Consider the following 24,164-nt stretch of genomic DNA (forward strand, 5'->3'; position numbering starts at 1 on the left):
TCCATTAACCACTGCTGACATCACTGAGACAACACAGTTGTCAGAGCCAGAGCCGGACACATGTTTATTTGATGATCCTTGAGCCGAAGAAACATGATGCACAGTGGAGCAGCACAACCCTCTGATGGGAAAATGAACCAAACATTGGGGGTGCAGCATGGTGACACAGTCTATAGCGCTGTCGCCTCACAGCTAGAGGGTCCTGGGTTCGATAGCCGCTGGGTACGCTGTACCCTAGGTGGGGCTGGAGAAAGTGTGTTGGAGAAACTCTGTGTGGAGTTTGCATGTTCTCCCTGTGTCTCCTAGGGTAGGTACCCTCACAAAAAACATGCATGTAATCCTGGTCTCTATACTGCCTGCTAGAGTTCTCAACGGGCCTGAAAATTAAGGCCCGGCCCTAACTGGGCCCGAGTGGGCCGGCCCGAAGCCCGGCCCGACCCTAACAATTATCATCATTTTAGGCCCGAAAACCCGAAAGCCCGAGAGAGAGAGAGAGAGAAAAAAAGAAACGTCGCCACTCGCCAGTAGGCAGCTGGCAGCACCAGTGTCTCAAATTACAACAGTGAGAGAATGCACATATAATAGTTGGCGAAATGGCAACTTCACGTGTTAAATTGTTCATGAAACATACAAGGTTCTGCACAAAATGTGCTAACGTTAAATCCCTGTTGTTGTCAACAGTCAATCTCAATCATACAGCTCTCATCCTCTCTCCCCCTGCCGTCGCTGCCTGCGTGATTTATGTTTCGTCCTTTCAACGGTCACGCATCAAACACAGGCAGCTGGCTCGACAGATCTATAGTATAAACCCAAAACGTGTTCATCTAGCTTGCATTCTGGGCTTGCAGATCTGTTGTTTAGTGCGCGACACGGTCGACACCACCTGACCACCATGCTTAAACATACACAACTCAGGCAACAAGCGGCGCTTGTTCAAAAGGATTGAATCTAAGATTTATAAAAGCAATATATTTAATAAAGAGCTGTAGGGAATAAAGGCCTGCATGGTTATCATCAGTGGTGAAAAAGTACTTAAGTACTTAAAGGGGCACTCCACCACTTTTCAACCTATCTTCATATAATAGGTCCTCACTAATGTTCATGATAAAATATCACAATTTCTTTCTACTCAGTTTGGGTCTCATAGGAGAGCTGTGGGTGGGTCAAATCCTTCCTACCGGTGACATCATCAATGGGAAATGCAAGCTAATAGAAACTGCAGGCTTTCTATTCCTGAAAACGTTGCAATGTTAAAGTGGAAGCCATTGTTCTCGTGATAATAAAAATCTTTTTTTTTTTTTTTTAAATATTATTTAAATTTTTTTGGTCAAACGATGATGTCACCGGTAGGAAGGATTTGACAGCTCTTCTATGAGACCCAGACTGAATAGAAAAAAATTGTGCTATTTTATTATGAACATTAGTGAGGACCTATTATATGAAGACAGGTTGAAAAGTGGTGAACTACTCCTTTAAGTAAAAGTATCAATACTGTAATATAAACTCCAGTAAACACACTTCAAAATTGCACTCAAGTAGAGCACTTGAGTAATTGTACTTGTTTACTTAGCACCACTGGTTATCATGCACAATCGCACACATTACACAACATACTGCTAGTGGCGAGTCAAGCTATTATTTGCTTGACTTGAGACACTGACAGACACTACTTTAAGTGGAATCTAATTATGTGTCTGCATCTGAAATTCTGTATAAATGTGTCATCCATGTCTCCACTCTCCATGCTCTGCCTGTCCATCTGTCATTAACAAAACAAACATGACAATCATCATCTCATTATATTAACAAAACAAACATGACAATCGTCATCACATTATATTAACAAAACAAAAATGACAATCATCATCATTATATTCACACTACAAGGACAGGGGGACAGTCATGATCAATATGACACCTTAATCCCTCTAGACCGCACACACGCATGCACCAACGCATGCACACCAGCAAGTTCAAATATTCATGCATGTCATTTAAAACATAATAAGGTGGCAGATTGAATCGGCTCTATGGCGTGAGTGTTTGAGGCAGAGAGAGAGAGAGAGAGAGAGAGAGAGAGAGGCAACATAATGGGCTCTATCTTCGTCCATGCCTTACCATTTATCCCTAAACTCTTTTGCAATTTTTGAGCGGCTCCATAGAGTGGCTGTGCGTGTGTCTGTAGCCACTTTTCCTTAGCGTTTTGCCATAGCAATGTATTTTCCTCAGCGTTTTGCCATAGCAATATGTGTGTGTGTGTGTGTGTGTGTGTGTGTGTGTGTGTGTGTGTGTGTGTGTGTGTAGCCATATTACATCACCAATTACATCCTAGACTTATATCCTAGTCTTTTTCCTCAGCGTTTTGCCATAGCAATGTGTGTGTGTGTAGCCTGTATTACATCACCAATTACCAATTGAAGACGTTATGCAAGCACGACCACCGCTCACTTCACATTGGGTGTGATTTTTTTACTATTTTGATATATTTCAAATATCTGGTCTACAAGCTCACAACGTTTCAATACACTCTGGAGACAAGAGACACTAGCTGTGTTTACATGGACACTTTTAATCAGGTTAAAACAAGATTAAACATAAACCCGATCAAAAATACATTTCTTCCATGTATATACACCTTAACCCGATAAGAATCTGATATGTTATTTTCTCCCCAATTAAGTCGTTATGCCAATTGATTCATCGGCTACACATGTCTCAAGACATCAACAGCCAGATCCAGAAACAGCTTCTTTCCCTCAGTCATCATTCTGTTGAACTCTTAACCCCCCCTCCCCCATCCCTCCCTTCCCAGGACAAATGAATCCATATACTGACTTTTTAAGACTGTATTTTATTGGTACATGTGCTGCTACTTTCTCACTGCATTGGATTGATGCCACCAAACTAATTTCGTTGTACACTGTGTTCAATGACAAAATAAAATTCCATCCATCCATCCATCCCCTCACACATTTCTGTGTCGTCACTGCTGTTGTATTGTATCCAATCGCCTCAATGGGGAAATTAACCTTTTATTCCTCTTACCTGAGGGGTTCAGTAGTCTCCAGGTGATAGCAGGGTCTGGTCTGCCGCTGGCCAGACAGCTGAGCGTCACGTTACTGCCCTCGTTCACGTTGATGTCTTCTGACACTTTGTAGATGTTGGCTGGAACTGGAGTGACAAGGGGAGAAAAGAAAAATAATCATTTTGCAGCATTCTGCATACAAGTGTCACATGCACCAGTGGCTCTCAAACCTTTTCATGTAAGCCATAGCTCAGGGGTAGAGAAACCGTTATTAGAGCACGAAGGGTTCCCGAAGGGTTCCCAGTCCGAATCCGGGCTCCCCCTGAGTTAATGTCGAAGGGTCCTTGGGCAAGACTCTGAACCCCTAATTGCTCCCGGTGAGCAGGTTGGTGCCTTGCATGGTTTCCTCCGCCACCGGTGTATGAATGTGTACGTGAATGGGTGAGTGTAATGCACAATCTCTGTAAAGCGCTTTGGATAAAAGTGCTATATAAATGCACCATTTACCATTTATGTCAAGGACCCACAAATTGACACTTACTAGCCCGCGGACCCCCAATTGGAAAGATATGCCAGGGACCCCCATAAGTGGAGATTTTTACGGCTCTAGCAACCATTTTAATTTCAAGAATCCCCAGTTTGACATGCATTAGGCTACGGACCCCCCATTTAATGGCATTTCTATCTCTGAGACCCAAATTTATATTGTAAAATCAATGTTAATTTAACTCTGAGAGTGTACAAATGGAACCAAATGGGCCAGGGTAAGTGCTAATATAGGCTACAGCATGGCGTTTGAGGACTTTCTTGTGTTGTTATGGTGTGTTTGTCAGCTGGGGTTGCTGTAGTGTGGAGCTTATGCACACAATTATAGACAAAAGAGGAAGCCCAAATAGCCCACTTAACATGACTTGACACCTCTCTACTAGCCCATTTAGACCTCGAACGCAATATTACGCATTATCTCTTTTACCATTATTTTATGCTTTAACTATTAAGCAGATATACAAGCTATAACAGATATAACAGATATACAAAAGTGCCGCACTGTGAGCTTGTAACCACTAACCATTATTTTCATGCTTTAACTATTAAAAGTTATAAAAGTTAAAGCATTTAAAAAGCTATTATTCAAATAGTTAAAGCATAAAATAATGGTAGTGGTTCCAGGTCTTAGAGAGGGGTAAAGTATCTGGCCCAGAACACGCCTGGTGAGACACATCTCTTATAAATTAGTTTACACACAACTAATTGTTATTCTAACTGCGTGTGAATTTTAGTACTGCCGTTTGTGAACTGGACTGTTTTGCAAAGAGACTCGTTTGCATAGAATGGGGCTGAAGTTGGAGCCAAATGTTTGAATGATTTTACCATTTTAAATAAGAGCAAATAGCACTGGAGCACTGAGATGCTATTTAGCTTGGCAATGCAGTTAGGGATACATTTCAGCCTTTGCGAGTGCTTTGAGAATTGCACTGTTTATTTCTCTCTCTGTGTGTGTGTGTGTGTGTGTGTGTGTGTGTGTGTGTGTGTGTGTGTGTGTGCGCGTGTGTGTGTGTGTGTGCGCGCGTGTGTGTGTGTGTGTGTGTGTGTGTGTGTGTGTGTGTGTGTGTGTGTGTGTGTGTGTCACAGTGTGTGTGTGTCACAGTGTGTGTGTGTCACAGTGTGTGTGTGTGTGTGTGTGTGTGTGTGTGTGTGTGTGTGTGTGTGTGTGTGTGTGTGTGACTGTGTGTTGTGCAGGAGTGCACAGAGCAGTGTCTATGTGTTCAGTATGAAGCAGTGCACAGAGCAGTGTCTCAAAATCAACACTAATTTGGGTACGTGGCTCATGAATCGAGGCAAACACGTTCAAGCGAGCACATCCGTGATGGGTGGTGTCACGTGGAGTGTCCAGTGCACCCCTGGTCGTTAGTTTTGTTTTTGTGTTTGTGTGTTGTTTGTGTGTGGGAGTGCATTGACGTAAGTCCGTGCCAGAACTGCCACAGGCATTATTTTTCCTGAAAACATGTGAAAATATGACACAGGTTCTACACTTTCAAACACTTCTCCGTCGAGGTCTCACAGCTCGACTCGCCTTCTCACGTATCCAGCGCTCGTGGTTCATCCGAGCCCTTTGCCAATTTCACTCCACGACGAGGATGAATGCCGGACGATGTGTCTGATATCGGACACGTCGATCCTGACTGACCGCATCCCCTGGTCTGGTTGGAGCGTAGGAGAGGACGGCTCAGGTCTCACCATCGATACGTCTGTAGTGGAGTTACAGCAGAACGGAGAAGATATTCCTCTCCTCCTCCATGTGTCTCTGCTTCTCTAGGCGTCCCACAAACTGATGTTCCCACGCAGATAAAGAAGAACAATAAATAACTATATTCTTTCACTGCTGCATACGGGTCGGCCTCTCAGTGCACAAACATTTACTATACTATTATACTAAAATAATCAAATATCTTAAGACTGTCTGCTATGTAACATGAGCACCAATAACTGCCTGGGTTAGGGAGATTGAAAAGCATAAACTTCATTGATTGGTCCAACTTTCCATGATGTTTGTGTCTCTGTACCAATATAATCAAAATCAACAGAGCTGCAGGTGTTTGAAATGTTTCACTGGACCATTCATCTCAAAGAAGAACCAACTAAATACGGTCACCATGCTTCTGTTGCCGTGGGAGACAAGCTGTACTCCTTTAGAGGGTACAGTAACAGGAAGAACAGGGATCAGATTGAAGTGCATATCTTCAACACAGTGTCTTTGCGCTGGAGGAAGTTGTCCCCCGTGACTGGAAGAGGAGAACATCACGTTGAGGTTCCCAGCATGTGCAAGGGCCACACAGCTGTACTGGTGGAAGGCATTGTCTACATCTGGGGAGGGAATACTTTTTGCAACACACTTTATGCTTTTGATGTCAGAGCCCACATATGGTTCAAACCCATTGTTTCTGGGACTGTTCCATTGCCGAGGTTCTACCATTCAGCCTGTCTCTTAGGGAAGGTCATTTATATCCATGGAGGATTAATGGCAGAGCTGACTAGATTCACTAATGACATGTACAAGTTAGACACCACCACAATGGTCTGGTCTTTAATTAACACACTTTTTGGCACTACAGCACCTGATTCATACAGGCACTCTGCCACCGTCATCGGGACAAAGATGTTTGTATTTGGGGGCTATAGGAACGGGGAGAAACATATCAGAGTGTTTGACACAGAGACCAACTGCTGGCTGAGCACACCTTCTGCACAGCTTCTTCCAGACGGACGCGGAGGTCATTCAGCCTTTGCCTATAATGGAGAGCTGTACATATTTGGTGGCCGCTACGTTGCCAACGTCAACGATATGTGGAAATTCAATCCAGGGACCTTCACCTGGAAGAAGGTTGAGCCCAAAGGGAAAGGCCCGTGTTCATCCACATATTTGATGTCGTGTTGCATGGTGGGAGATCGTATCTTCCTCTTTGGAGGACTTGAACTGTATGTCTTGGACTTACTTCCTAGTCTCAAGACCTTATGCAAGCTAGCGGTTACTCAGTACGGCCTGAAGCTGTCAGGACTCCCACACAACATCAGGTGGGAAATGGGCAGCCACTAAAAACCTCATGAAAACCCACCAATATAATCAACAAGGAATTACTGCTATACAAGTGGGTTACCGTTCATTCTGGCAGGAGCTTTAAAAAGGCCCCTCGCTGTCCCTATCAACGGCTATAGGTACATTCCCAGCCACTCCCCCAGATTTTCTCAGCCGCGCCCCCTGGCTATATTGTATCTTGTTGTTAATGTGTAGTGTGGCCATTCAGCCAGGGGCAGGCGCTTTTTTTAGTGAGCAAGGGAGTTTAGCAAGCAGATTTCTCTCTGTTGCTTTTGCGCATTCTAAAGTTGATAGAACCAGTGATGTGTTCTAGACCTTTTTGAGGGCATACTATAATCTATGATCTGTGGCTATTCGTGTGGCCAAACAAGACATTCCCCTTATTTTCATAATTGTTTTTGTGTTACTTCTTTACTCCTACCCCACAAGGCAAAGAGATCATTTTAATTTACCGATGTGCTATTTTTCCTCATTTGTTTTTATTGTAGTACTTCTTTCTTCTTTTTTGCAGTTTCTGTGTTTTTATTTATTTATTGCACAGCTGCTCCCCTTGTTAACTTGTATTAGTGTATTGTTCTTATTGAACTTTTAATCTGTTATTTGATTAACTTTTCCTTTAAGGAAAGGATTCCAAATAAGCCGGCCGGCTTCTTTCTTTTCTTGAACAGTATCTTACACACACACACACACACACACACACACACACACACACACACACACACACACACACACACACACACACACACACACACACACACACACACTTATGACATTGAACAGGTTGCTCTGCTATGCCATCTACTGTCCACTTACTGTATTACAAAAGATAAACTGAAGGCACTCCCCCTCTAATCTAGACACACCCATCTGCAAGGCCAGAGCTAGGTACCTCTGGGGGGCCACCGCCCCCTAGGCCGACGGATTCACTAGCGAACCACTGTAGTTGAGCAAGGCAACTGAAAATAACGTGTCCTGTTCCTGCTTTTCCCCAGATCCACAGTGCACCCTTACCTGTGTATCAGTTGCTGCCAACCCAGATTCCACCAGGTCTGAGGCCGGTAACATGTACACATCAAACTGGACTATATTGCCACAGGTCAGTATTAGTGCCTGTGGAAATGGACCAATAGCATGCTATATTATGCTCACTCAGTCTTTTAAAGGGCCTATATCAAATGACTACATTCCCCTGATGCGTGTGGTTGGTATAACGTGATACCTTGATACCTTACATTGTTTAATCAGGATTGATCTGAGTCTGAAGGTGCTGGTAGTTCTATTTGATTATCCAACACCACATATAGGGTCATTTATATACTGCTAGCTATGGATTATCGAGATGAAATTCCGGCAAGAACTGTACTTGTAGTGTTGTTCCTTCAGATTAGTAAAATAAATCAAAATAGAGAATAAGGAAAAACATGGGAATAGTGTGATGGCATTAGCATATGATCACCTGCAAGCAACAGCCATTTGAAAAGAAGCTTTAAATTGTCCTGGATGGAACAGATCACAGTGTGAGGTTGACTGATGAGGAGAGGTAAGCCTGGATATCAGCTGAGTTTGCATGAAGAGCAGAATGAAACATGAAGGCTGCTGGTTCACCGTCTTTCTCACTTACTGTAGATGCGACACGTTGGTTGGTGGATGAACACAATAAACAACATCAAAGGATGAAACCTGTGTTGTTTTATTTACTGTACGATACGATTAGAACACTCTACCATTCCAATTCCCAGCTGACATCGCATCTCTTCCTCAGTTGAAATACCGTAATGTATTCCTGAGCGCCGATGCATTCCTGACGAACACAATAAATGACATCAAAGGATCGAACCTGTGTTGTTTTATTTACTGTGCGATAAGATTATACCACTCTCTAACCATGCAGGGACATTCCAATTCCCAGCTGACATCTCATCTCCTCTCCTCAGTTGAAATAATGTATTCCTGAGCGGAGCTCTGGTCGATCATTCATTCAGCAAAGTTTGCATCAGCAACTTGCTCCCCAAAGCTCCCGAGGGAAAGGAAATGCAGACCTCTAAAAACACATCCAAATTGACACCATAATGCTACCTTACAGACCTGAGACCTCTATTAAAAACACATCCAAATGGACACCATAATGCTACCTTACAGACCTCTATTAAAAACACATCCAAATGGACTAGGGATGTACCGAAAGGAAAGTTCTTGGCCGAAACCGGATGCCGAATAATGGAAACACTTTGCCGAAAACCGAATACCGAATATTATTAATATATATTATGTGCATGTATTTTTATACCATTTTTGTACCATTGCTGTCATTGCAGTACCTTTGTTGTAAAGCTACCTTATTATGGCAAAAGATGTGATTATGTCAAAACCATACAAAACTAATAATAATCACCATTATCAGGGCTCAAAATGTACTTTTTGATTACATGATTTGAACAGCCATATCATGTATGTCATTATCAGCCCTACATTTACCATTGAACGTATTCTTTATGCCCAAAATGATTGTATACTGGTTTTGTAACGCTGTTAGCCACACCAACAGAACTACTGTGGCATGCTGATGCTGGCTGTGCTGCGTTTTGAGAGATCATACTGGACCCCTGTTCTTCACACTATTCGGTGCTATACTATTCGGCGTTAAAAACTATTCGGCCGAAAACCGCAAATGCATTTTTAAAGATTTTCGGCCGAATATTTTTCGGCAATGAATATTCGGTCCCATCTCTAAAATGGACATCATAATGCTACCTTACAGGCTGCAGACAGAGCGGCGTACAGCAGCGCTGTGCTGCCATGTTGAAGTGTTGCTATATGTAAAACACTGTGTCAGTGAGTGGTGACCATATGGTCCCTCTAAATACCATGCCAGACATCTGGCATTGCAGCGGACACATGTACGTACGCACGCACACACACACACACACACACACACACACACACACACACACACTAAAGAGCCACCACACAATGTGCCCAAAATGGTGCCGGCCATAAAAGTGGATGGCAGATGCCGTCAGGATGTTTTCTGTGTTTGAATAGCCTGGAAAGAAAGACACATCTGCCATTGCAAAAAGTAAAATTGTCCTCGGAGGATTTGTTCTGTCAGCGCTCAGTTTTGTTTGGATTTCACTCCCTCCAAAGTTGTGAGGGACGAATCAGGGCCCATATGCAAATATGAGGCAGCTTTATCACTAGAGGCTTTTTTTTTTTTATCTGCCTTTTGGAAACTAGTGAAAAATAGCAGATACACAAGCACACAACGAGCATGTAAATCTGCTATATAGATCTGCTATTTTAGAAATATGACAATTTCTGCAGATCTTTTTATATATTGACACGGTTCTAAAAATGTTCTTAAAAAACTTTTTCATGTCAAGGGCCCCCAAAAATATGTTGTTTCAGGGACCCCCCAGAAGCAGAGATTTGGGTTACAAAAGGGAGAGGAGGGCAAAGGGAGGGACTGAAGCGAGGGCAGAAGTGATGTTCCTCATACTGTATATCACAGATGAGAGCGTTGAGCTGCACAGCAGGGACAGGCGGTACGGTATGTATTAATGGCTGCAGAGTCTGGCCTGCTTAGCCTGGTGATATACGACCAGACCCGTCAGCTCACCTGCGAGCTCCATCCGTCGATGGGCCGGCCTGGGATGTTCCCATTTAAATGTATGAGGGCACCTTCTCCACTGGCCATTAAGAAGATTGAAGCAGGGGTCTACTCTGGAACTTATTCTTTGACTTCATGTTATATCTCCACTGTCGGGTAGAGACCTTGTTTGTCCCAAACTATTACTTTCCAGGAAATGGAAAAAATAAGCTGTGTTCCAAATGTATCCAGTGTGCCACAAACACGTTTTAATACTTTTCATTGGTTCAATATTTAAAATGCCCACAGAAACACAACCACTTTCACGTTGATCATTTTTCCAAAGTAGCAAAAATTACAAATATTTAAAAAAAAATGAAAAGGTTCAAAATATGGAGATATGGAGATTGTGTGCTCATTAATTGGCTGAACCAGCAGGCTGTCTCACATGGGACTGTGTTTCCCTCTTTCCCCACACTTCCCCCCAACGAGCAGGCCTGGGCATACAACGCCAAATGATACTCATTGACCATATGCAATGACTTACAAATAGGTTAACAAGCTCTCATCAAGCTCTCATCATGTCACAATAAGACATGTTGTGAGCTGGTAGATCTGCTATTTTCACACAGGACACTGGTTGTGAGATTACGTATAGTATATAGTATCGATCATTAGCCATGCATGTACAAATATGACACTCCATGTTGAGCGTAGCCCCAGGGGACCATGGCTTCTAAATCTTATCAAAAACTCTTAACAATAACAAGGAGTGTGTAACGGGTTAATCTAGATTGACCATGACAGAATAAGAGCTGTAGGAACTGAAAGATGAGCGTGGAGGTCAAACTGAGAATCCATCAGCCATTGATAGAAATGTCAGTGTGTGTAACTTTCTCCTCCTCCTCCTCCTCCTGCGGTGCTGCAGCTAGCTGACACACACTGCTGTCAAAGACACACTGCCTGACAGCAGGGACGTGCTGGGCCCCTGATTTAGCCCGGGAAAAAGAGTTGTAGAGGCCCTCATTGCGCGCTATAGAGAGAGATCTCTCTCTATAGCACTGCTGTTACTCAAAGATTTGCCATTTCAGATCATGACAAGTGACAAGCCAGTGGGCCAATTACTGTACATGAGTTATATTTCGTCGTTGTCGGGTGGAAACCTTGTATGTCCAAAACCGTTTGCTTTGTATTTATCGTTTTGAAAATGATTTAAACTAGTGAAAACAGCCGATCTACAAGCACACAGTGTGCTTGTAGATCTGCTGTTTTCACTACTTTTGTGCAACGGCCTTGTATGATGAAGCAGGGCTTTGCTTCGCGAAAAAATGTACAAATTTGAAACTTTGGAGATACGAGGTTTCTGCCCGACAGTGACGGTTTACTTTGTTGGCCGCCCAGACCCCAAAATGGAACGAAGGCCGACATTTATTTATTTTTTTCTCCTAATGGCCGGTCTGGACCGGCCAGGAATGAACCGGCCGTTCGGGAGTTGTCCCGCTTTTCCCAATGGCCAGCACGTCCCTGCTGCCTGACAGGCTGCCTCCAACATGCCAGTAAATCAGATCGCTCACAGTGTGTTTGTGGGTGTTTTGTGCTCGCTCGTGCGAGGCAACGTGTGGGCGTGCATCGGCACTATGTGTCTGTGGGTTCATTTACTGCAGTCCCCCCTGGACACTAAAGTACAGCACATAATCTGTACCGATGACAGAGCTCTGATGTGGCAATTTAATTCAACAGCACACAGTTGATTGATCCGTGAAGTACTGCTGTATGCTATACTGTAGCAACGCTTCAGTTCCTCTCTGCTGTCCCACTGCCCGTCCCAAGTCCTCTCATGTGAAACCCAAACCCAGATAAACACTAGAGGTGGGCAGGTGCCAGATGTTGGGGTCTGATGCAGATCCGCCACCATTGATGCCAACAAATTATTAATACCTAATTAATAGGACGATGAATACGTTAACCACCTAAGCTATTCAAAATGTTCAAAAATATTATGACATATACAGAGATAATATGTTGGTAGTGGTTAAAATCAGGACACGTCAGCAGCATAATTGCACCGATGTCATTCAAAAAGATCACACCTATAGTGAGCAATGTGAAGTGAGCGGAGCTTGGCCAATGTGACCCTGGGCGCACAACTAATTTTGGACCATTTGTGCCAAGATGTAGTGCATATGTAAGCCAGATGTTAGACCCCGGATGTACAACAAACTTTGGTTAAACGGACAACCGCTAAAATGCTGAGTCAATACAGTATATTGGCTCAACTGATATGCTGTATGGGTCTGGCTCTTGTGTGTATTGATATAATTTCACTTCACAGCAGTGTATATGCAGGCAAACCCTGTCTTTTACTATGGTTATGAACTGAATATGATCCATTAACAGCCTGTCTTTTCATCCGGTTATGAACTAAACATATGATCCATTAATAATAACCATTCAAAAGATCAATTGATCTCGCATGTGGCTTCTGTGGCAGCAAAGCACCTCTTCCTCCCACAATCCATTGTGTTGTCGATTGTGCTGCGCTCATTGGAATGTCCTACTTAACTCCCGGAGTGTGTGTCAGCGCTCTCATCTGTCACTGATAATGTGACAGTCGAGCAAAACATTGATTCTGTTTCTTTCTTCCTGCTGTGTTGTTGCACTCCATGCTGCCTCCCCAGGGCCATCACAAGGGGGGGAAAAGTGGGACTGAGTTACTAGGGCCCAAGGTGGAGGCCAGGGGCCTTAATTATTTTATACTTTAGCTATTGAAAAATAGCAGATATACAAGCTCACAGCGTGGCACTGAGTGCCGCACTGCAAGCTTGTAGATCTGCTATTTTTGAAAAGTCTTGAAATTGTGTGCAAATCTTTGAATATTATGTATTTTTTTAAGCGAACATTTGTAACTCACATTTTGCTTCCGGGGGGTCCCTGGAACTAAATATTTTGAGATGGGGGTCCGTGGCCTAATACATATCATTTTGGGGGTCCTTCACATTCACGTTTTTTCATTCTCTCTTTCTCAGGCACTAGGACAAATATCCTGCCTGAACAGTGTTTTCTGTACAATTGAAAGATTTCTCTGCTGTAATTTGTATTATTTTTTATTATTGTGTATATTTTGAGGTGTAATAATGTTGTTTTTGTATATTGTATAGTTTGACATACACTGTGATTCACTGTTTAGTAGACCTTCATTGCCATTCACTGGGATGGAATATAAGTATTGTGTAGCTACTGACAGTGATGACAAGATAAAATTAGTCTAATGATTACCACCTGTTGGGTGACTCATCCCTATCAGTGATTGGATGTGATAGAACTCTGTGTGTGTATATAGCTGTGCTGCTACTACCTGTCAGCAGATGCCTGAAGAAGGTCTTTGACCGAAAACGTGTACTTCTTGTGCATGTTTGAAATGGGGGTCCTTCACATGAAAATGTATGAGCACCACTGACATAGGTTTTTTCAAAAAAACCTTATAAGGATTTGAAAGACTTTTTCAAAAATAGCAGATCTACAAGCTCAATAGTTAAAGCACAAAGTGAATTTGGTGCGACACCCCTGTACCTCCCCATACGTCCTATTCTGTGCTGTTGCTCTGCTGAACTCCATGACGTGTGGGTGAAACTCCTCCTTTAGCTTCTGCTCAGCGTGATAACTTAAAAGGAGAATTCCGGACTATCCATTTTCTTACATTAATCTGATGTCTCTTTATCTTTATTGTCCCCGAGGGGAAATTTGTCTTCACAGTCTGTTCAACACAAAAACAACACAAAACCATTTAACACAAAACATCACAGGACAGATCATCAGGTCCCCACTAGTCACTGAAAACCATCCTAGCGACGGGGGCGCTTGCTTAGCAGATTGTTTAGTGCAGCGATGGCTGAGAGGACAAAACTCCTACTAAACCGTACCTTGTGCCACGTCAAGGTTCTATATCTACGCCCCGAAGGCAAGAGGTCGAAGTAGCGACAGAGGATGATCAGTGTCACTTGTTATTGACAGTGCTAAGCGTGTGATGGCTTTATCATTCATCTCCGCAAGTGTGGGAAGTCCGATGATCTTGGACGCAATACGGGTAATACTGTAAAGTTTGTTTCTGTTAGGCATGGAGTCGGACAGATGTTACATATATTATTTCCACTGCAGCTCCGATTGTGAGCGGTTTTGTAGATACCGTTGGTATCTGTTGTTCATAATGCCGAAAAACTCTCCACAGTGTCTGTACAACTTCCTGAAGTCTTGCAAAGCGGGATTTCTCCTGTGATTTATCCCGTGACGTCATCCAAAGTCTGATACAAATTGTATGCTGTGCTAAAATGCTACAGTTACAAAGACAATCGCACCTGTGTGAAGTGAGCGATGTTCACTTCGCATGGTATCTAAAACGACACACAAGCAAAAATGACTAGGTAGTTTGCCGTGACATTTCGGACGCCAAAACTTCCAGCACACAAAATAAGTGCCCGTTTTCACATGGCGTGAATTTCAAAATTGCCGTAATCTTTGAAAAAACTTCCAGAAGTTTGGCTCTGTGAAAACGGGGCTTTATTCTCTGTAGGGACAGAGACTGTGTGACAGTAGCTGTGTGTGCTGTGTTGCTCTCCTGGGTGTTTTATACTGTCTGTGTAATGAATGTTTCATGGCGCTGGGTCACACAGCACACATCCCCCGGTTCCCACAGCACTAAAACACTAGATTAAATGAATACCACAGCCTAGGAAATAAAACACTACATTAAATTAATACCACAGCCTAGGAAATAAAACACTACGTTAAATTAATACCACAGTCTAGCACTTAAAGTGATGCAATGGTGCAATGTCTGATTTGTCCGTATTCAGATGGGACTCGGCCAGGATTAATGGTTTGGGCTTTGGTTTGTTTCTGTCTCCAAACCTTCCTGCTGCTCTGTTCTGTTGGTACTGGAGAAGTTTGTTTATTCTAATAATAATAATAATGGATTGCATTTTTTATTCATAGCGCTTTTCTAAACTCAAAGCACTTTACAATGATCCAGTCATTCATACATTGGGAGGTGAAGCGGCGAACAGTCGACGCCAGAGTCCTCACATTCACACACCAATGGTGGCAAGCTAGCAAGTACAGAGTTAAAGTGGAATCATTGAGGTAGACATTACCTTGTACAATGAGGTAGACCTGTGAGGTCTTAGGCTGCTGTTTGGTCTGTATGGTGCAGGTGTAGGATCCTTCATCATATACATTCACCTGTAAAGAGACAGAGAGGTGCACTTAGGAAGTGACAGGAAATGTGGGGAGAGATGGGGAGTGACATGCGGCAAAGGTCGTCTGGATCGGGAATCGAACCGGCGCCGCCGCCAGGCATCCATGCCAATGTGGCAATGCCTAAGTGGTATGCGCCTGGAAAGTAGGCCAGCAGTTGGCCAGCGGGCGCCCCTTACTTCACTCATTTTCAACCTTGTCATAGATTGGTCCACACTAATGTTCAACTAGGTCTACTGTAGCCTGACTGCAAGCGTCAGACTTTTCACACACTACGTTTCACTTTGTTCTGGGAAAGAGTCTGATCCTTCGGACGGAGATTCTACTTCAGCGGGGGCAGGCTAAAGCCTATTGACGTCACACACACACACACACACATGTTTGTATGCATCCATTACGGGGACCAACTGCAGGGTCATCATGTATGGGGACACCACTTTCCTGTGGTCCCACAGGCCTGGAAAAAATCAGGCAAGTTCAGAAAAAAATCCTTAACAAGACTATCACCTCAGATTCTAGATTGGATGAAGTATTATCACAGACTTGTCCTGAACGTGCATCTTGGGGACTTATATGAATCCATGGTTCATGGGGACTTAATTTGCATACACACAGATCTGTGCATGAAGTCATGGTTCATGGGTACCTCATTAACATATAATTTAAATAACACACACACCTGTTTTTTTACACCAAAATGGGGACTCAATGTCCTGGGTACATTTAATATTGATGAATTGTATGCAGGAAGCTTTGTGTACAGATACAGACTTCCAGAAAGCAAGTCAGAATTCAGAGTGGGCCCTGTAACCTAACCCTGAACTTGTCTGAGGCTGTCTCACAGGAGACTAGAGAGGACAGCGGGGAACACACAAGGACACTGGATGCTTTAAGGAAAGGGCATACAATATAAATGCTTATTACATGGCTTGGTTGAATGCTTGATTCTGATTGGTCAGTCGCTGAATTAATCGGTCAGTTATTTCTGGATAATGACTCTATATCAGACCTCTGCCTAATCAAACCCTCTCAGCACTGCGGCTGCGCCCTGCTGATTTACTGCTGTTTCCAACATGACAGCCATGTAAACACACACACACACACACACACTGTGACACACATTGTCATTTACAGCTAAACATTGTCTCAAAAATGTTTTTGAAAACATTTGAGCAAGAAATAGACGAAGCAGTGCCCGAAAATGGATTCTATTTGATCAACTCACTTCCTTGTTTTCCAACAGTGCAGATGGGCTGCATGCAGCTGGGCTGACGCGGCCAGCGTGAAACTTAAGGAATACTTTTTTTTTATGTGTTTTGGGTCAATTTATTAATTTATGTTAGGTAGCCATGTAATAAGCGGGATAATATCTGGCTTCAGGAAGGTTTAACCGCCTCGGTGGTTGAACTCCCTGTCGGTGAATTATCTGCCGACAATGACCGGAGATATTATCCCTTACATACTGTATGTTCACTACATTTTACTTGAGTTTGATACTTTACATTCTCTTTACAATATTTTAATAATTTAGTTGCATACCAAATACAGATCAAATGTAGATCATTTTTCGATGAAAAAAAAAAAAAAAAGCTTTATTCAAGAATGATTCTCAGTTCAAAATAGCAATATTTATTAGGCAATATCAAACAAAACTGTTTTCAGGAACTGTAAACATTCAGGAACTGTAAACATTACAGCGAATCATTTCAAGGAGCCGCAGTTTTACATGCATTTAGGCTGCGGACCTCCCATTTAACCTGCCAGGGTCCATTTGGTACTATTTGTACACTCTCTATACCGACCCATGAGGGCATTATTTAGCTAGGTACCCCCTGGAACTCCTGAAACCTGAAAACATGAACACATGAACCAAGGTTCATGTTTTAGGTTATTAGAGAAAGTAAAAGGTGAGTGTTCATTATTTTGCATTTGGTGCCTTCTTTTGTTTTAGGGATTTTAGCCACACACACACACCTACTGTGTCCTCATCAGGACTGGCAGGTACAGTATGCTCAGGTGTTTTCTTATGGCTATGGTAACAACATAATGGGGGGAAGAAGGAATATAAGTTATAAAACAAGTTAAACAACACAACTAACAAATTAAAAACAAGTAACAGAAAAGCATAATTCTGTGAATGATTCGTAATCCATTTCATATACAGGCCACAGAGCTGCCAAACAGAAGAGGCCGTGGGAGACCAAAGAAATCGAAGCAGTGGAGAGGCACTTGATTAGATTCATCAACTCCTTACGTGTCCCAGGAAAGATGGAGTGTGTCCAATGCTTAAAAGCTGAGCCATTGGCTCTTAAAAACAGAGATTGGCAGTCTGTGAAATTCTTTGTCTACAACCGCATTCTAAAGATAAAGAAAAATATCTAGATTTGCACAAAAATATCTAGTTTGCAAAGTTGAACTAGTTGCACTAAAATGTTCCACAAAAATATCTAGTTTGCAAAGTTGAACTAGTTGCACTAAAATGTTCCACAAGTTGCACTAAGTGTTGAGAATTTATAGTTTTACTTAAAGGACAACTTTATTTTTTATTTTTATTTTTTTAACATTTTTTAGGTTATAAGAGAAAGTTAAAGGCGAGTTTTTTTTTGTTTTTGTTTTTTTCCCATTTGCTGCTTTCTTTCGTTTTAGGGATTTTAGCTGCTTTTGACAGAGGGAGGGGGCATTCAAACAGGGGCCTACATATGTATTTCTTTACAAAATGTAAAGAAATACAAGAAGTGATCGTCTTGGCAGTGACTGGATCTTGCCGTGGTGCTGTGATGGAGCCATGCGTGTCTGTGTCTGTGGGGCAGTTGCCATCACCTGCTGCACACACGTCATTCAATGTCTGTGAAGAATAAGATTCATTAAATATTTAAAAGTCAAAAGGTAGGCATGTCAAAATCACCGTGTGACCCGGTCTGGAGTGGATGATATTGCTACGTCATGTTGTAGTATTGTTTTGTAGTCAGACAGACCGGAACATTCAATCGATACAATGGGGGAAAGGAGGAAGGAAGTAAGTATGGAAGGAATGTTCCTGTCTGTCTGACTACACAACGACACTACAACATGATGTAGCGATATCATCCGCTTCCGACCTGATAACAAACCTGAAACTGAATGCTGCCCAGGCTAGTTGGACAGTAGGTATTTCAAACACATTTGGTGTGCGGTCTATGAGTATGTGGTCTATGAGTACTTTTTAAATGTACACCTTATTATGAAATCCCCATTTAAGCAAATATAAGATAAACAATCAGATGTGAGATCAGATAATGTTCTCACTGGTACAGTAGATTATAATCAACAACCAAAATGCACTTTACAATACCTACATAGCCATAAGACAACACTGGAGAGAAAGTCTAGGGATGTGATCAGTGTGGACAACGCTTCTCTAAAATGAATAGCCTTAAAATGGATCAGATAATTGATGCATTCCGTAAACTTACACACACATACACACACACACACACACACACACATCAGTTTTGGGGACCCTGTGGTAATGTGCATCATGGGGACACGTCTTCTGAAATTTCAGTTCTTCTGGAACATACTTGCTTAAATACACACACACACACATTTTAAAAACATGGGTTTTGGGGACCCAGTGTCAATGTGCATCATGGGGACATACAGGACTTCTGAAGATTGAATTATTCTGGCTACAACCTTGCATAACACACACACACACACACACCTAAAAACATGTGTCTTGGGGACCCCGTGAGGCCTACCTTTTAAAGTGATATACTAGACATTAGGAAATGATACACTAAAAATAATTTTAAGGTGTGCTCTCCACATTTACCTTTTCAACGGAAGTGGACGTCTTGGCAGTGACTGGATCTTGCCGTGGTGCTGTGATGGAGCCATGCGTGTCTGTGTCTGTGGGGCAGTCGCCATCATCTGCTACACACATGTCATTGAACATCTGTGAAGAATAAGATTCATTAAATATTTAAAAGTCAAAAGGTAGGCATGTCAAAGTTGTACACTTGACAGATGTTAAGTTCACATGGTAAGTTTAATATCACTAGTATGTCAACATCCTTATGTAGCCCAATACACCATTCTGTTGGACAGTAACCTCGCGTCACCAGGCTTCCCACCCACCTCGGAGGAAAGCCTGGTCTCTGTTTCAAAATCACTGTGTGACCCGGTCTGGAGTGGAAGATATTGCTACGTCATGTTGTAGTATTGTTTTGTAGTCAGACAGACCGGAACATTCAATCGATACAATGGGGGAAAGGAGGAAGGAAGTAAGTATGGAAGGAATGTTCCTGTCTGTCTGACTACAAAACGACACAACATGATGTAGCGATATCATCCGCTTCTGAACTGATAACAAACCTGAAACGGAATGCTGCCCAGGCTAGTTGGACAGTAGGTATTTCAAACACATTTGGTGTGCGGTCTATGAGTATGTGGTCTATGAGTACTTTTTAAATGTACACCTTATTATGAAATCCCCATTTAAGCAAATAGAAGATAAACAATCAGATGTGAGATCAGATAATGTTCTCACTGGTACAGTAGATTATACTTAACAACCAAAATGCACTTTACAATACCTACATAGCCATAAGACAACACTGGAGAGAAAGTTTAGGGATGTGATAAGTGTGGACAACGCTTCTCTAGAATGAATAACCTTAAAATGGATCAGATAATTGATGCATTAGGTAAACACACACACACACACACATCAGTTTTGGGGACCCTGTGGTAATGTGCATCATGGGGACATGTCTTATGAAATTTCAGTTCTTCTGGAACATACTTGCTTAAATACACACACACACACACACACACACACACACACACACACACACACATCTTAAAAACATGGGTTTTGGGGACCCAGTGTCAATGTGCATCATGGGGACATACATGACTTCTGAAGATTGAATTATTCCAGCTACAACCTTGCATAACACACACACACCTAAAAACATGTGTCTTGGGGACCCTGTGAGGCCTACCCTTTAAAGTGATATACTAGACATTAGGAAATGAAAATAAACTAAAAATCATTGTAAGGTGTGCTCTCCACATTTACCTTTTCAACGGAAGTGATCGTCTTGGCAGTGACTGGATCTTGCCGTGGTGCTGTGATGGAGCCATGCGTGTCTGTGTCTGTGGGGCAGTCGCCATCACCTGCTGCACACACGTCATTCAACGTCTGTGAAGAATAAGATTCATTAAATATTTAAAAGTCAAAAGGTAGGCATGTCAAAATCGCTGTGTGACCCGGTCTGGAGTGGATGATATTGCTACGTCATGTTGTAGTATTGTTTTGTAGTCAGACAGACCGGAACATTCAATCGATACAATGGGGGAAAGGAGGAAGGAAGTAAGTATGGAAGGAATGTTCCTGTCTGTCTGACTACACAACGACACTACAACATGATGTAGCGATATCATCCGCTTCCGACCTGATAACAAACCTGAAACTGAATGCTGCCCAGGCTAGTTGGACAGTAGGTATTTCAAACACATTTGGTGTGCGGTCTATGAGTATGTGGTCTATGAGTACTTTTTAAATGTAAACCTTATTATGAAATCCCCATTTAAGCAAATATAAGATAAACAATCAGATGTGAGATCAGATAATGTTCTCACTGGTACAGTAGATTATAATCAACAACCAAAATGCACTTTACAATACCTACATAGCCATAAGACAACACTGGAGAGAAAGTCTAGGGATGTGATCAGTGTGGACAACGCTTCTCTAAAATGAATAGCCTTGAAATGGATCAGATAATTGATGCATTCCGTAAACTTACACACACATACACACACACACACACACACACACACACATCAGTTTTGGGGACCCTGTGGTAATGTGCATCATGGGGACACGTCTTCTGAAATTTCAGTTCTTCTGGAACATACTTGCTTAAATACACACACACACACACACACACACACACACACACACACATTTTAAAAACATGGGTTTTGGGGACCCAGTGTCAATGTGCATCATGGGGACATACATGACTTCTGAAGATTGAATTATTCTGGCTACAACCTTGCATAACACACACACCTAAAAACATGTGTCTTGGGGACCCCTTGAGGCCTACCCTTTAAAGTGATACACTAGACATTAGGAAATGAAATAAACTAAAAATCATTGTAAGGTGTGCTCTCCACATTTACCTTTTCAACGGAAGTGATCGTCTTGGCAGTGACTGGATCTTGCCGTGGTGCTGTGATGGAGCCATGCGTGTCTGTGTCTGTGGGGCAGTCGCCATCACCTGCTGCACACACGTCATTCAACGTCTGTGAAGAATAAGATTCATTAAATATTTAAAAGTCAAAAGGTAGGCATGTCAAAATCACCGTGTGACCCAGTCTGGAGTGGATGATATTGCTACGTCATGTTGTAGTATTGTTTTGTAGTCAGACAGACCGGAACATTCAATCGAAATGAAACTAAACTAAAAATCATTGTAAGGTGTGCTCTCCACATTTACCTTTTCAACGGAAGTGATCGTCTTGGCAGTGACTGGATCTTGCCGTGGTGCTGTGATGGAGCCATGCGTGTCTGTGTCTGTGGGGCAGTCGCCATCACCTGCTGCACACACGTCATTCAACGTCTGTGAAGAATAAGATTCATTAAATATTTAAAAGTCAAAAGGTAGGCATGTCAAAATCGCTGTGTGACCCGGTCTGGAGTGGATGATATTGCTACGTCATGTTGTAGTATTGTTTTGTAGTCAGACAGACCGGAACATTCAATCGATACAATGGGGGAAAGGAGGAAGGAAGTAAGTATGGAAGGAATGTTCCTGTCTGTCTGACTACACAACGACACTACAACATGATGTAGCGATATCATCCGCTTCCGACCTGATAACAAACCTGAAACTGAATGCTGCCCAGGCTAGTTGGACAGTAGGTATTTCAAACACATTTGGTGTGCGGTCTATGAGTATGTGGTCTATGAGTACTTTTTAAAAGTACACCTTATTATGAAATCCCCATTTAAGCAAATAGAAGATAAACAATCAGATGTGAGATCAGATAATGTTCTCACTGGTACAGTAGATTATAATCAACAACCAAAATGCACTTTACAATACCTACATAGCCATAAGACAACACTGGAGAGAAAGTCTAGGGATGTGATCAGTGTGGACAACGCTTCTCTAAAATGAATAGCCTTAAAATGGATCAGATAATTGATGCATTCCGTAAACTTACACACACATACACACACACACACACATCAGTTTTGGGGACCCTGTGGTAATGTGCATCATGGGGACACGTCTTCTGAAATTTCAGTTCTCCTGGAACATACTTGCTTAAATACACACACACACACATTTTAAAAACATGGGTTTTGGGGACCCAGTGTCAATGTGCATCATGGGGACATACAGGACTTCTGAAGATTGAATTATTCTGGCTACAACCTTGCATAACACACACACACACACACCTAAAAACATGTGTCTTGGGGACCCCGTGAGGCCTACCTTTTAAAGTGATATACTAGACATTAGGAAATGATACACTAAAAATAATTTTAAGGTGTGCTCTCCACATTTACCTTTTCAACGGAAGTGGACGTCTTGGCAGTGACTGGATCTTGCCGTGGTGCTGTGATGGAGCCATGCGTGTCTGTGTCTGTGGGGCAGTCGCAATCATCTGCTACACACATGTCATTGAACATCTGTGAAGAATAAGATTCATTAAATATTTAAAAGTCAAAAGGTAGGCATGTCAAAGTTGTACACTTGACAGATGTTAAGTTCACATGGTAAGTTTAATATCACTAGTATGTCAACATCCTTATGTAGCCCAATACACCATTCTGTTGGACAGTAACCTCGCGTCACCAGGCTTCCCACCCACCTCGGAGGAAAGCCTGGTCTCTGTTTCAAAATCACTGTGTGACCCGGTCTGGAGTGGAAGATATTGCTACGTCATGTTGTAGTATTGTTTTGTAGTCAGACAGACCGGAACATTCAATCGATACAATGGGGGAAAGGAGGAAGGAAGTAAGTATGGAAGGAATGTTCCTGTCTGTCTGACTACAAAACGACACTACAACATGATGTAGCGATATCATCCGCTTCTGAACTGATAACAAACCTGAAACGGAATGCTGCCCAGGCTAGTTGGACAGTAGGTATTTCAAACACATTTGGTGTGCGGTCTATGAGTATGTGGTCTATGAGTACTTTTTAAATGTACACCTTATTATGAAATCCCCATTTAAGCAAATAGAAGATAAACAATCAGATGTGAGATCAGATAATGTTCTCACTGGTACAGTAGATTATACTTAACAACCAAAATGCACTTTACAATACCTACATAGCCATAAGACAACACTGGAGAGAAAGTCTAGGGATGTGATAAGTGTGGACAACGCTTCTCTAGAATGAATAGCCTTAAAATGGATCAGATAATTGATGCATTCGGTAAACACACACACACACACACATCAGTTTTGGGGACCCTGTGGTAATGTGCATCATGGGGACACGTCTTATGAAATGTCAGTTCTTCTGGAACATACTTGCTTAAATACACACACACACACACACACACATCTTAAAAACATGGGTTTTGGGGACCCAGTGTCAATGTGCATCATGGGGACATACATGACTTCTGAAGATTGAATTATTCCAGCTACAACCTTGCATAACACACACACACCTAAAAACATGTGT

At 42.4% G+C, this 24,164-nt stretch overlaps 1 protein-coding gene across 1 annotated transcript in view; it reads right to left on the minus strand.

The window, feature by feature from the left end:
- The window catches only part of LOC308299849 (limbic system-associated membrane protein-like), a gene marked incomplete at both ends in the record, with an annotated part of 108,764 nt that overhangs the window by 13,795 nt on the left and 70,805 nt on the right, over positions 1–24,164 (minus strand). The window contains 2 exons of the mRNA XM_080743632.1: positions 3,046–3,171; positions 15,354–15,441. Coding sequence (XP_080599758.1) covers positions 3,046–3,171; positions 15,354–15,441 — 214 coding nt within the window. The remainder of the gene's footprint in view (positions 1–3,045; positions 3,172–15,353; positions 15,442–24,164) is intronic.

Source organism: Nannobrachium achirus, assembly GCF_963921795.1.
Source record: "Nannobrachium achirus genome assembly, chromosome: 15".
Classification (NCBI taxonomy): domain Eukaryota; kingdom Metazoa; phylum Chordata; class Actinopteri; order Myctophiformes; family Myctophidae; genus Nannobrachium; species Nannobrachium achirus.